The 14,349-nt window shown below is 36.6% G+C and overlaps 1 protein-coding gene across 2 annotated transcripts in view; it reads left to right on the forward strand.

Annotated features, from left to right (window-relative positions):
* The first annotated feature begins 10 nt into the window (after positions 1 to 10).
* The window catches only part of LOC112162863 (calmodulin-regulated spectrin-associated protein 1), a 23,988-nt gene continuing 9,649 nt past the window's right edge, over positions 11 to 14,349 (forward strand). The window contains exons 1-11 of one of the 2 annotated variants that reach the window (XM_036214422.1): positions 11 to 708; positions 942 to 1,123; positions 8,079 to 8,341; positions 9,988 to 10,149; positions 10,232 to 10,312; positions 11,160 to 11,219; positions 11,418 to 11,559; positions 12,304 to 12,443; positions 12,936 to 13,032; positions 13,747 to 13,861; positions 13,983 to 14,068. In XM_036214422.1, coding sequence (XP_036070315.1) covers positions 943 to 1,123; positions 8,079 to 8,341; positions 9,988 to 10,149; positions 10,232 to 10,312; positions 11,160 to 11,219; positions 11,418 to 11,559; positions 12,304 to 12,443; positions 12,936 to 13,032; positions 13,747 to 13,861; positions 13,983 to 14,068 — 1,327 coding nt within the window. In that variant the 5' untranslated portion in view covers positions 11 to 708; position 942. The remainder of the gene's footprint in view (positions 709 to 941; positions 1,124 to 8,078; positions 8,342 to 9,987; positions 10,150 to 10,231; positions 10,313 to 11,159; positions 11,220 to 11,417; positions 11,560 to 12,303; positions 12,444 to 12,935; positions 13,033 to 13,746; positions 13,862 to 13,982; positions 14,069 to 14,349) is intronic. The other variant, XM_024298793.2, reaches the window with a different exon arrangement.

A 14,349-nucleotide genomic window follows, 5' to 3' on the forward strand; every position in this document is an offset into this window, starting at 1 on the left:
TGAAGGTCTGATGCAGAAGCTAGAAGAGTTTGATTAGATTAAAAGTTAATATAAGGCATTTAATGGACAGATGCTAAAAGAAGAAAGGCATGACTGCAACACAGAGGGTTTGTGTTCAGCAGCAAAAAATGAAGATGAAGCTGAAATTGGTGAGAATCAGCACCTAGACCCAGAAAAAGTTTAAACCAAACTTACTGTTTTGTTTCCAGTTCATCTCTCATCACAGAATTATTTCCAAACAGAAGAAAAACAGCAACCTAAAGTTTTACAGGATTAAAATTCTTTTTTTTTTCATGACGTTAATTTTGGCTGTCACTTCCTCCTTCTGGGCAAACAGCGCCCTCAGCAGGCGAGCGGCCGTACTGCAGCAGCTCCTCCAGCAGCCTTCTCCGTCCCCATAGAGACAGGCTCCCACAACAGCACCGCTCGACCCGTCAGGGCTGCTGACAGCCTCGGCGCGAGCCTGAAGGCCTGCACTCACCACCGTTTTCCTCGAAAACCAGCTCCCGGATGGTTGCCAGTCAGATGTTTCATTATTGGATTAGCGACCATCAGCCGCCGCTTTATCCTGACACGCCAGAGATTTGCGTCTGTGGGCGGGGAGGAGTCTGTTATTCCACCGTTAGCTGCAGCCGGGCCGACATGTCGGCGTTTTAAGGGAACAGCCGTCAAAGCTGCCGCGAAGAGGACCCCGATGTGCTCGTAGAGGTGAGTCTGGGTGAGCTGTGTTTGGCTAGCTGCTGGTTGACAGTGCATTGAGGTGCAGCAAGGCTGGTTAGCTGGAAAAGACAAAACGCTGATGTCACAGAAGAAGACAGGGGATCAAAATGTCCTTCACCTTCTCCTGCAGCAACACAGATCTTTAATAAAACGTTTTTATCTGAGTCATAGTAGGTCACATAGGTGTCACATAGATGATCACTGTGTTGTTCCTCCTGCAGGATGGATGTGAGTGCTGGAAGAGACAGCACCAGGAGGAGAGGCGCAGCAGCCAGTCATGATGATGGTGGAGGTGATGGAGGAGCCATGGAGGCTCAGATTGTACAGCTGGACCTTTATGACTCTGCAAGGGCAAAAATCGAAGCAAACCTCCGCTGGCTCTTTGGAAAAGCCTATGGCACAGGTAGGTCTTCCTCTATAGGGGACTGCTCTCACCAAATTGATGCTTTATTGATGCTATTATTCAGGCTAAATAAACAGTTGGACATGGTGTATAAAACCAGACAAACAATAGAAAAATATATCTAGAGATTTGTCAAAATTGATTGAAAATTGATAGGAAAATATGCATAATTCACTTATTGCTATTAATTATAAATATACACATTATTTTTCAGTAGATTGCTTGAGCAGATGCATATAATCCCACCCCTGCTTTGCTTTACTAGCTTTAAAAAAATAAATTAATTCTCCACCTAAACTATCAATATCTGGTTGTTAAGTGGCCTTGTGGTAGAGTGTCCAGCCTGAAACTGGAAGGTCGTGAGTTCATATCCTGGCCGAGTCATACCACTAAATGGTTCCTGAATGCGGCTGTGTCTGCAGCTCACCGCTCCCCCAGGGGATGGGTCAAATGCAGAGAACACATTTCACATACCTAAATGAGTGACAGTAGAACTTAAACTTTTAAATTTGACTTAACCTCCAATGATTTATTGAGATTCAGGTCATTGAAAATGTCAATTAGTATCAGTGCATCAAAAATGGCATATATGATAATTATGTTGAAATACATAATGTAAATTATCATTTAGTAGTCCAGGGCCTTTTTGAGCTTTTATTTTTACTTTATCATTTATCTAAAAAAAACTTTTTTTTTTTTTTTATCGATGTTTGATGTTCATTTTTTAGTACAGTCCCCACTCCTTTTTTTACATTTATATTTCTTTTATTACAAAAATAATTAACCTAAAAATCGAAAAAAACTGTGTGAGTGAGTGTTAAATTGTGTCATTTTTGCTGCAAAAATTAATATCAAATATATGTTAATATTTTATATATATGTCTAATATATGTAGTATCAAATGTATGTTTTATAATAAATGGTTAAACATGTAGAGACAAATTAAACATGAATAAATCTGTAAAAAGTCAAAAACAATGTGAAAAAAGTTTTAAAAAACGGGCAATTTCCCACAAAACTATATACAAAGTTCCAAGCATTTATTCCAAAGGGGAACCACAATTGTGTAATACCTTTTTTTGTTATGTTTATTTTAAACTAAAATGTTCAAATTTTTAAAACTTTTAAAGTACTTACATTTTTGACCAAAACAATGTAAACTGTAAATACAAACTGAGATCAGGGACTAGACAGTTAAAAGAAGCTGCAGGACATTATTGTGAAAGTCTGGTTTGTAACTGTAGATACTGTTCACCGCAGATATTTAAAAATATTCAAAGATTAATGTTGTTTTCACTACATAGAACACCATAGAAAAATAGGAAATTATGGGATTTTTATTATTTATTTGACCATTGATGACCTTTTGGATCTAAAAAGAGTTAATTTCGAAATACTAAGTTTTTAAAGCATTTATTGTTATGTATAAATCAGACACAATAGGGGCATTCATAGATGTTTTTCCTTTAGGGAGTTCATTTTTCCTCTTATTTTGGATTGCAATCTTCTTGAAATAGTCATAAACTTGCATATGATGGTAAATAAGTTCAAGTTGTTTCAATTTTTTGTTGTTTTTTTTTGTTGGATTCAGAGTAGGAGGGATTGGAGATCTTTGTTAGAAGACTTGCATGCTTTCAGGTTGCTCTGGGTTTTTCTCATAGTTCAGCGTCAGACTGGAGAGATTTATTTCTCCCTGAATGTCAGCATGCATGGGAGCCTCTGTTGCCCGTGTGACAGACTGCTGACTTGTCCAGGGTCTATGTCCCCCACCCCCCCATCCCACTGTCAGCTGATTTAGGCTCCAGCAGGAGGAAGCAGGTACAGCTGATTGATTTACTTAAAAAAAGCCCTTTTTGAATTTTAAGCAGTAAATTAAGTCATTTTTTAAAGCAATTTTGACGGTGCAACATAGAAAAATTTGATTGCTTATGATCAAATCATAGCTTAAGATAGTACTTTTTACAGGTGTACATGTTTGAGTCTCGCCAAACAGCATCTGTGTGATGAATATGATTTAATTATGCTAACATCAAATTAAATCTGACAAATTAAGGATTCACACCCTGAAAACAACACAGCATTCATGCCGCGTGAATGGAAACTTAGGCAGACAGCTCTGGATCATTCAGTGGCCATGCCAGTTCTGATGAGATCAGATGGCGATGGCGATGGCGAGGCTGCATTTGAATGTTGGGGATGGTCTCTCCAAAGTGGGTTTTTGTGTCACTGACTGACTCTTAGAAGTCAGCATAACTCTCACGTTATGACATCCGTGTCATGAGTCTTTAAATTTTTCCATCTCCACAACCGTCCCAACCGACTCATTTTTATTGAAAACCATTGCCAAAGATGAAACACATTTTTTAAAGCTAATTACAGATTTATTATCATATAACATTTTTTTAAGTAGCCTAATCTCTTTTTTGCTCATTACCACTTTGTTACATGACACCTCTTCATTTTTGGCTGGAGATCTGGCTCTCACAATGAACCATCTTCCTGCCAGCTTCCTGGCCTTAATCTGATTGGATCCTGCTTAAGCTGCACATTTTAACCATTATTATGATTTCTGGATGTGTCTGCATAGCAGTTGTCCCACAAAAAGAAAAGAAAATGTATTTTTTTGTGTCTGCGTTGTAGAGCCTGCTAAACCGTGCAGTGATGGAAATGTGCAGTCAGAGCGTTTATCCCAGCGGAGAAGGTCAAGCTAAAGTTCAATTAGTGAGAAATGAGCCTGAACAGGGAATCGCGTTTTTCCAGATGAGCTTACTGGGTATTTTAGAAAGTACTCGCGTAGTTATTTTTGGTGTAAAACCATGTAGTGGAAATTACTTTTGTGCAGGAGAGGAATTGTCAAATTGTGGAGGGATGTGTAGAGGAGGTCATTCAGCCCCTCCATGTTTAGAATGAAGTAACATGAATATATTACTAAAAGAAATGAAATTCTGTGCATCTACAAAGACCAACTCCAATGAAAATATGGGTTTTTTAATGTTTTTAACATGTTCTTTGATGATTTTTCTCATGATAATACAAATAAAATTAAGATTTAATTGAGTATTTCTTTTATCAAATTGTGGCAAATCAGGAGCAGACAAAAACAAAACTGTCTGAAAAAGCTTGTACTTGTTATGTACAAACTACATTCGGCAAATAAATGCAATTTTTAATCTTAAAAGCACCCACAGTAGTCTTTTAATTAGGATTATGCCGTTTTTTAGTCCATATTTAAAAAATCTGTCATTTTTTAAAGGAATATTTTCTGCAGGAGTTCATTAGAAATTCGTCTCTAGGTTGTGGATGGAACAGAAGTAAGTTTTGCCAATTTCCCAAAACTTACTTCCCCTTTGTTTACACTCTCTCCTGCTAGCTTATAGCGCCTCAAAAGCTAACATTAGCGAAGCCAAGATACGATGCAATCCAGCTGCACAGTTTTGAGCCAGATAGCAGCTCAGACAAGGAAAATGAAAACGTTACTGGATGTATTTGCGAGATGTCTTAGAGGCGAGGTCCACTGCCAACAACAGGAACATCATGAGAAAAAGAACATGATAAAAACACCAAAAACATGATTATCATTGGAGTAGATCTTTAAAGAAATGTGTCAATGTGCAGCTAAATAGCTCACTGTGGTGTAGTTATTAAAATGACTACATTTTTAGGAACTGGCAGGCGTACAAAGGTAGTTTTTGCTTTTTGATTGATTTTCCATATATGAAGGCTATGCTATGTTATATTAGCATTTCACATTTTTTCTAAAATGCAAAAATGATTGTCAGTTTTTACCTCCTGAACTTTAAAGTCTCACTCTGATCATCTTTTGATTTATTTTAAAAGCATTTAAAGAAAAAATTTTTCTATATGAGATTTAACCAACAATTGAATATTTTGGTCTGTTTAGTTGGAGGCGTGAGACTAAACCAGAGTTGTATGATTGTTTTTTATCCATTTTTTCAGTGCTGTTTTGTTGTTGTGGTGTAAGGATGAAGGTGTGCATGAGGAGGATGCAGATGAAGTGCGATTTAGCTCAGCTAAAAAAACGCTGTCTCTCCGTCTGATCGCTGAGCGTCAGCGGGTGGTGGTGAAGAAAGAGGAAAGTGCCATCAGATTAGAATGCAAACACAGACACAAACACAGCAGTGCTGTGTTCAGCACAGCCTGTCACATGGTTAAGGGTTTAATGGGATTGGACCTGAAGGCTCGCGTCTTGTTCGACACGACTCGTTTGTTTGGAGTCATGGCTTGTTTATTCATGACCCTTTTGAAGGTTTGCACAAACAGCTGATATTTTTTACCTCTAACTTTTTGCAAAACGATGTAGAATTTATTGATAAGGGATTGTGAAAAAGCCAAATAAAAAAATAAATTGATGTAGACTTTGACAATTTGTATAAATTTTTTTTACTCTTGGGTGTGAGGTTAGAAGACATCAATAAACTTAAGCTGTTCATTTTCAACATAAGAACTCTAAATTCAATCAAAGTCCCATCTTTTTGTTTTTTTTTTAATTATTATTATGCCATTTTTAACCAAAACCCCCCAAAAATCTATGACGTTTCTAGGATATAGTTTCTGTTTCTGCAGATTGGCTGGAGTTTATTAGAAATTGGCCTCCAATATCCATCTGTTTACATTCTCTCCTGCTAGCTTACACCCCCTCACAACCCCAGCCTAGCTGTACAGTTTTAACAAAATGAAGACGTTAATGGATCTATTTGTTTGTAAGTGGATGCATCAAAATGGAGCAAAAGCAGGGATCTCATGGCTTAATGTAGTAGCTTTCACGTCACATCTACAAGTTTTTTTCCAAATATTTTTTTTCATCTGCTTCTAATTCACAAATAAAGAAATATTTAGAAATGCAATTTTAGGCTTAATTTTCTTTAAATATGTCCTTCATCTTAAGAAAAAAGCCACAAGAACATCAAGATAGAGAGAAAGAAGGTTATATATGCGAATGGCAAGTTCACTTTCTATTATGTTGACATACTCACTTTTGTCAGTCAATATGATTGTAACAAAAATGGTGTTTTAAATGTAGCGTCTGCATTGCTTTGTTTGGTCTTTTTTGTTATGAAATTAATATATTTTTCTGTTTGTGTTGTAAATAAATCTAAATCAAAACATGCTAAAAACACACAAAAAAAGAAAAAGAAAACTTACTGTTTGTTTGTAGAGAAAAAAGGGCTTAAAATGTGCAGAATAATGAACATATTAGTGTAGCATCAGTAATTAATTTGTAATTGCTATAAAAATTGAATTATTCCTGGGAAGCGTGATTTGTTGGACGCCCGTTTGCTCTCTAAACGGTGATTTGTCAGCTAAGCTCTTTAGCAGAAGGGAAGATTTGCCTCTTCCTCCTGCAGAGCTCAGATTCTGACACGACTGTCAGCGAGATCTTTGTGCCCCGACTGACCTTGTGTCAAGAAGGAAGGAAACAAAAGACTCCCTCTTTCTCTCACCCTCCACACACACAGACGAAAACATTCTTGATTCTGCTCACGCCTGCCCACCAGGGTGGGCTCCAAAGCTGGGCTCAGGTGGATAAAAAACATCTAAGCAGCCAGGATTAGTGTGCACTGCTTGCTCCACCTCTTCAGTTCTTCTCACTAAAACACACGCAGACGAGCATGTAATGATCCATGCTTCATATCTGCGGCGATGTGGGGGCATTCTGGGACAGCGAGAAGGGAAGTGGGACAACAGATCGATTAAAACAAATCTGTGTTGTATTTAAATGAATGAAAAACATATTTTTAATGGGGTTGTGTGATCAGCTGTTCCATCGTTTGTTGTGTTGTACTGTCTTTTTTAAATTCAGTCCAAGCATAAGTGACTTATTTTATTTGTCCATCAAAACCACAACATGAAGATATTTGTGGAAACTATTCAAAAATGTTTCAAGTGGTTATTAATGTTTTCATGCTTTCCTTGTTGGTTTGCTGCTGGTTTCGGTTTAGCACTCCGAACTTTCATTGCAGAAAACCTGCAGATGACTAATGGAGATGCATAATCGGATAAAAATGCCATTAGGGTTATCCATTATATGTATTTGTGCACAATCATCTACAGTATTGTGATATGAAGAAGGGAAAAGACAATGCGTGCAACTTCAACTGAATCGCTCTAATGTCAGAGGGCTATTATTTCCATTATTTCCAAACTTTTGTGCTCAGAAACAGATGCATTTATTTCTAGTAAAAGCATAAATCTATGCAAAAAGCCTGTTTTAGATATTAAAGCAGCCAAAAAGCTCCACAGATTGTTCTATGTTAATATTTCCCAATTTGAGATTAATAAAACGTAATATACCTTTGTCTTAATGTAAAAAGTGACCTTAGTTAGGTTTGGACTGAACCATTGCATCGTTTTCTTTAAAAATAGAAGTATAAAATAAGGTTTTAGTGCATGTTTTACACTTTATGGACACTGTGAAACTTAAAATGTTAAAATATTTTAGTAAAATTATAATTAAATTTCCCCCAAAGGGACAAAATTTGGGATTTATAAAATATTAATTTCACTTTCCTTCATTCTTTTTTTTTTTTATTTAAATAAAAGGATAGTGTGTACCACAGAACAAGCTGGAAGGTACTTTTCGAGCGAGCTGCAGGATTACCACGTCTGAGGCAAATAAAAATAGCACACTCATGTCTGTGTCCATGAGCAGAAAACACAGAGCTGTCGGGGTCAGCTTAGACATCACCATTAAGTCCTGTTAGCTCATTGACTTAAAGCTTGAAGTCAGAGCTGGCAGCTCAACTGCACGGCTTTCTCGTACTTTCGAGTCTTTATCGTCTGCACACTGGAAGCTTCTCTGTTACATAACATGATAAATCACTGGTGTTATAAATGTCTGCACCCAAACAGTGCTAAGGCTGAATCTGTATTCTGATTTGACATAGCAAATTGAACAAATTTGTTTATAGAAAAAAAAACTTGCTGTATTCTTTAGATCACATCCCAGCAGAATTACGAGACCCGTTCTACACCGACCAGTACGAGCAGGAGCACATCAAGCCCCCCATCATCCGCCTGCTGCTGTCCGGAGAGCTGTACTGCCGGGTGTGTGGACACATCCTTCCCTCTGAGCAGGCCGCCGCCCTCCGAAGCCACCAGGCTGTCCTCCAAACCCTGTCCAAGAGAGGCATCCACGTCCTGGAGACCAACGACACACCCGTGTCGGATCTGGATCTCAGCTCCTCTCCCATTAAAATGGTTTGTTGAAACACAAAACAGTGAAATGTTAAGAGTTATTTAAAACAAAATAAGTGGGAAATACATCTTCATATTGAGTTTGATTACTCAAATCATCTTTTAATCTACTTTAAAAGCATTCCCAGTCGTCTTTTAATTATGATTATGCAGTTTTTAGCCAAAAACAGTTGTTTTCTAGGACATAGTTTCTGTAGAGCGGCCAAAGTTTATTTGAAATTCACCTCTGAGTTGAGGCTGACCTGAAACCCTTTGCTGAGAGCTCTCTGTTTACACTCTCCAAGCTAACGTTACCGGTGCAACAAAAATGGAGAGCAACATTTGAACTATCCTCCCGTACAGTTTTGATCCTGCTGCCAGATTGAAGGAAGAAAACAAAGACTTACATGGATCGAGTCGTCCAGAAATAGATGCATCTGAATGAAGCAGAGCATGGAGCAAATCTTTTACATCACTGCATTTGTTTTATCTGCTCCTGATTCACAATGATTTGACTTAAGAAATACTCAAAAATGCATTTTTGAACTCAATTTTCTTTATACATGTCATCTATAATCAGAAAAATCCCACAAGAACATGTTAATCCTGTATAACCATTTGTATCATAGTTGATACACATAATTCTGGCACCCCTATCTCATTAGTATAATCAAAACCTTCCTTTAAAAACCCACTGTATGTGACTTTGTCCATGTTTTCTGCTGTGCTGTACAGTATCATTCCACTAGAGGCAGTAGAAGGGCTTTTCCTGCTCATTTCAAAATGGCTGCCCCCGTGACATCTCAAACACAGTTTTGGAGGGAAAATGTTTTGCTAATTTTCAACTCTTCAGGTTGAGATTAGCTCAGCAATTGTTATTTTATTTTCTTTAATGACTACTTGCTTTATTGAAAAAAATTATAAATTTGTTGATAATTAGTTATGTATTACAGTTTCACCATGTTAAAAATGTGTGGATCAAATTTGAGACAATAAGTGCTGTTTTTCCCATAAATAATATTTTTTCCAAGCCACACAACATATCATGATTGAAATTTAAATATTATGAAAAAAAAGAATTTTCTGTCAATTATTTGATGAAGTGGGCTTAAAAACATCTAAAATACATTTTTTTGGAGTGAGTTTTGTGAGAAATAGCAGGAACAAACCAAACCTTCACTGGTGCATGACTGACTTAATAAAATTGACCTAAATACATTTGCTTAAGGAAGGAAATTATGTGGGAAAATATTTGTATTTAATCAAAATATGGATTTTTTGCTGTCATATTTAGCCTTGGCTATAAATTTCAAAATTTATTGTGTAAATAGAATGCAACATTTGTGCTTCATATTCAAGAAAATCAAACAATTTTTGCCAAAAGTTCATTTTCAACACAAAGTTTATCAGAAGAATGTTGAAACAACTAACCCTGCTAATGTATAGACACCCTTATACTCCACACCCACTGTGGCCTGCTTGAACTGTCACTGTGCTGTTTTTTTCTCTAAATGTAGCATCAGTAGTATTTCAGAAACTGTTCACCAAATAGTTAAACTCATAAAAAAAACAGAAAGAAGAGAGTCAAGTTTTTTCTGGAGTCATTTTAGAAAAGATACAGCCAAAATAGGCTGTGTGTCTGACTAATAAATACATTTTTTTGTTTCTAGAGTGCCCACATCCACCTCATCGATGCCCTCATGACAGCCTATACAGTGGAGATGTTCAGCATAGAGAAGGCGGTGGCCAGCGTCCGGCGCTTCACCAACTTCAGTGCCTCCAAGGAGCTTCCCTATAGCTTGGAAGACGCGATGGTTTTTTGGATTAACAAGGTTAGCCCTCAGAACACACCGATTATCCGATCTGTGCGCTCGACGGTTGCCTCTGACCTGTGCGGCGTCTTCCTCGCTTTAGGTAAACCTGAAGATGAGGGAGCTTGCAGAAAAGGAGTGTAAAATGAAGCAGCACCTGCTGGAGTCGCCCAGCCACCAAAAGGTAGAACAGATGTTCTGCTTCTGTCTTTGTGTCTTGGCCCCAGAGAGCATTTCAACAAAAATATTTTTTGCATTTTTGATCTGCATCCTCGTGTGATACACCTACCTAAATCTCTACCTGACAAATCCCCAAAATATCTATTTTTTTCAATTTTTTCTGTCTTGTACTTAACTTTTTTTTGGTAAAAATATGCCTGATAGAGTAAAAAAAAATCAAGATTGCAAATGACATGTTTGGTTGCTTTCTCAATGGTCAGTTTTTTTGTGTCCTCGATGTTTTTCTATGTGACCCCTGATCAGAAAAGATCAGACTTTTCTTCATTCTTGTTGGAGAAAATCTGACTTTCTTGTAGTTGTTCCTGTAGTTGTATCTGACCCTTGACTTGTCTGCTGCTTTTCCTGTTTGTTTCCCTCCCCTCAAAAAAAAACAAAAAAAACTGCTTCTTGGATGCTAGTCTCCCTCCAAATGGTACTGGAAGCTTGTTCCTGTAAGTGTAATGCTTGAAACATCCTTAATGTGTCTGCCTGAATTGTATGCTATTACGTTGTCACTTTGTGCATACATTCAAGTATGAAACCGTTTTTGCAGGATTTTTAAAGCAGGATGTGAAAATATTTAAATGTATTGTCGCTTCTGTAAAGAAGAAAGTCCAGATTTTCATTTGTTTCTTTAAAGACGGATCATCTTGTCCGTCTGCTTCATTTCCCTTTTTTTCTTTTTGCTAACCTCTGTCCCCCCAAAACACACACTCAGAGAGGGACTCATTGTTACTTTTTAGCAGAGTTTGATGATCACCTCATAGTTTCTTTCATTCGTTCTTCCCATCATGTCATTCCTGCCTCCATAGCCCGACCTATTGCATGCCCTTGCCCATTGCATGTTGGAGCCTGTGGAGTTTTCTCGTGTGGTAATGTATCCATCATTATTATTTTTCCATTTCATTTAAACCCTTAGGTCAATTTGCTTGATCATTCATTGAGTAAACATGAGAGGCAGAGGAATGAGGAGAATAGAGGAAATAATAATAACTAAACAAAAAGACTGTGTTCCTCTGATCAGAATGGGTGTTATTTTGGGTTAACTCGGACCCTCTCCTGCTGCACAGGTGCGTTACCGCAGAGATCACCTGTCAGGCCGCACACTTCAGCATTTCCCGGTTTTGGAAGACCTGCTGAAGGATGTGTGTGACGGCACGGCTCTGCTAACTGTGATCCATTTCTATTGCCCGGAGGTTGTTAGGCTGGAAGGTACAGTAAGATCAACATAAATTTATTGAGTCCATAAATTGAGGTGTTTTACAGTCTTACTATCAATAACCACAATTCTTGAATTTCACCTACTATGTGATAAATAGGGGAACACAAAAACAACAATAATTGCTGACGTCACATGGTGCGGAACGGGAAAACAAAGATGCCTTAAAGACTGAAGTTTACTCCACCCAACTTAAGAGGGTTCTGAACGTTTGTGATAAGCCGGGACAAAGCAAACGTAGATTTTTGTTGAGTCCCTCCACCTGTCCATTAAAGAAACATCCCTAATTATTCTCACATTTTAGCTCTAATAGACTAACACACATTTGTTTTTTATTTGATATAGGATTTTGTTATACAAAAGTCAATTAAAATATGCTTCCTTTTGAAATCAGCCTCTAGTGGTCATCAGAGGAACTACATTTCTTGTTAGTCAAATTTTAAACTCAACAAATCAGGAGGGGTTAGAGTGTAACTAACCACATGGAGGTATACATATTTATTTATTTATTTAATTTTCATCCATTTAAATTAAGTTAAATACACTGTCCTATTGTGACAGTTTCAAGGATGTTTAGCAAAAGTGTCTTGCAGCTATTTCTAGTCTCATCTTGTTCATTTAAATGTTCAAGTAGATTTTCTTATAACTGCAAAAAAAATCTAATAAGACTTATAGAGTGCATGTGATAATTGTATTATTCTCCTTTTGCCTAATGAATATTGCTCTACTTTGTGCAGATATTTGCCTGAAGGAGGTTCCTTCCATAGCAGACAGCGTCTACAACATCCAGCTACTGACAGAGTTTTCTAATGAGTACTTGAACAAATGCTTCTATATGTCGCCCGAGGACCTGCTGTACTCTCCACCAGTGTTAAAGGTGAGCTTCTAAAAACCTTTACAGAAAAAAAGACTTAATTGTATCAACACTAATTTAATCTTAATTTGAATTGATGATTCATTTTAGCCATTTTATACACATTTTAACGGCAAAAAATCAGCTTTTTTGAAACATGAATACTTTTTTTTTATCTAGCAAGCCTGTTTAAAAACAGTAACATGTTGATCCGCCCACCTTTCAAACTGTGTTGGGTGTGAAGCAGTGTTTTATAAACTGTTACAAACATTGCTGAAGACACATGCTAAAATATGTTGCTTTTTATACATTTTTGAAATAAATGAGTAAAAACACATTTTTAAGAAAATTAAACATTTGTCTATTTTCTTTGGACCACCATGTCTAAATAGTTTTATATCAAATCACAAAACTACAGCAATGGTAAAACAATGAGAAATACTGTAGAAATACTCATCAGTCTAACTAACCTCCACTTTTATGCATTTGTCTATATTTTCTTCTTGTGTTTTGCAGAATAATTTAATGGTCTTCATTGCTGAACTTTTCTGGTGGTTTGAAAGCGTCAAACCAGATTTTGTGCAGCCCAGAGACCTTCAGGAAATCAAAGATGGTAAGGAACTTACTTTATTTGTGAACTTTTGACACGTGGATTAAAGACAAAAAGCCATCTATAAATTGAAGTGAAAGATATTGTTGTGCTTTTAATTTTTTTTTATTTACCAATTGTGTATCAAGCAATTCCACAGAAGAAAACACCCTAAATATGGCTGATATCTTGATTTATTTTTTTTATTACTTGACTCTTGTATTTTTGAATAAATGAATGAATGATTGGTTTTATTTATGAAGCATCTGCCATCTCCTTAAGGGTACCTTAGTGTTTTACAATAAAAAGAAGACAAAAAAGTAAAAACTCATTAAGAACAAAAAAATTGCCTAAAATTACAAAAAATTATTTCCAATAAAATACATAAAAGACAAATAGAAATGCATAAAAATGTATAAAAGAAAAGAAAATACGACCAACTACTAAGTATTAAAATGCACTTCTTAAAATGTATGTTTTTAGTCGACATTTAAAACTGCTTTGGTCTGAAATTTTTATTAATTCTATTCAATTCATTTTATTTTATTTCAGTTACCTTCCTTTTGTTTTCCAAGTCTTTTTTGGAGAATTTTAATTTTGTTTTATTTAATTACCGGTAAATTAAATCCAGTTAGGTTTATTTTAGTTTATTTAAAAATAAATTACTTCAGTTTCCTTTCACTTAAATTTAATTTAACTTTTTTTGTTTTTAAATATGTATTTGTGCATATGTTTCAGTGAGACTGCTGCTTCAACCCAAAGGTTCTCGTTCTTTTGTTCCCGTCTCCAATGCCACAAAACGGCGGTTTCTGCCTTCATCAAACTCTGCTGATGCTTTGAGTCTGGACCTCAGGTAGCGTTCGGTCACCTCGAACACCATTAAAAGTTTTATTTCTCCTGTAGATACACAACATACAGATTTATACACTAATGAAAAAAAAGTAAAATAATTATCAGATTTTTTTCTGTTCCAGCACCAAACAGAACTCATTAAGTCCGTCTCACTCACTGCCTCCCCTGAGACAAGGACAACAGAAAACAGTTGAAGAGGCCGTTTCAGGTGAGGTGGAAAAAAGAGTTTCCTCAGCTCTCTCTGCAGAGTTTGTAGCACATTGAATGCTGTCTTCAACATCTTCTTGAAGCATTTTTTCTCAAGGCGGAGCACATGTATAAAGAAAACGAAGCTTCTGAGTATTTCTTTATTCAAATCGTGGTGAATCAGAAGCAGACGCACAATTGGAAAAAGCTTGTCGCAACACTGAAAAAAGGGGAAAAGTGGGGTTGTTCAATTTACAAGTATTAAACATGTGTCTAAAACATGATCAAGTCATGTTTACCTTC

Source organism: Oryzias melastigma, linkage group LG12, assembly GCF_002922805.2.
Source record: "Oryzias melastigma strain HK-1 linkage group LG12, ASM292280v2, whole genome shotgun sequence".
In the NCBI taxonomy this organism is placed as follows: Eukaryota; Metazoa; Chordata; class Actinopteri; order Beloniformes; family Adrianichthyidae; genus Oryzias; species Oryzias melastigma.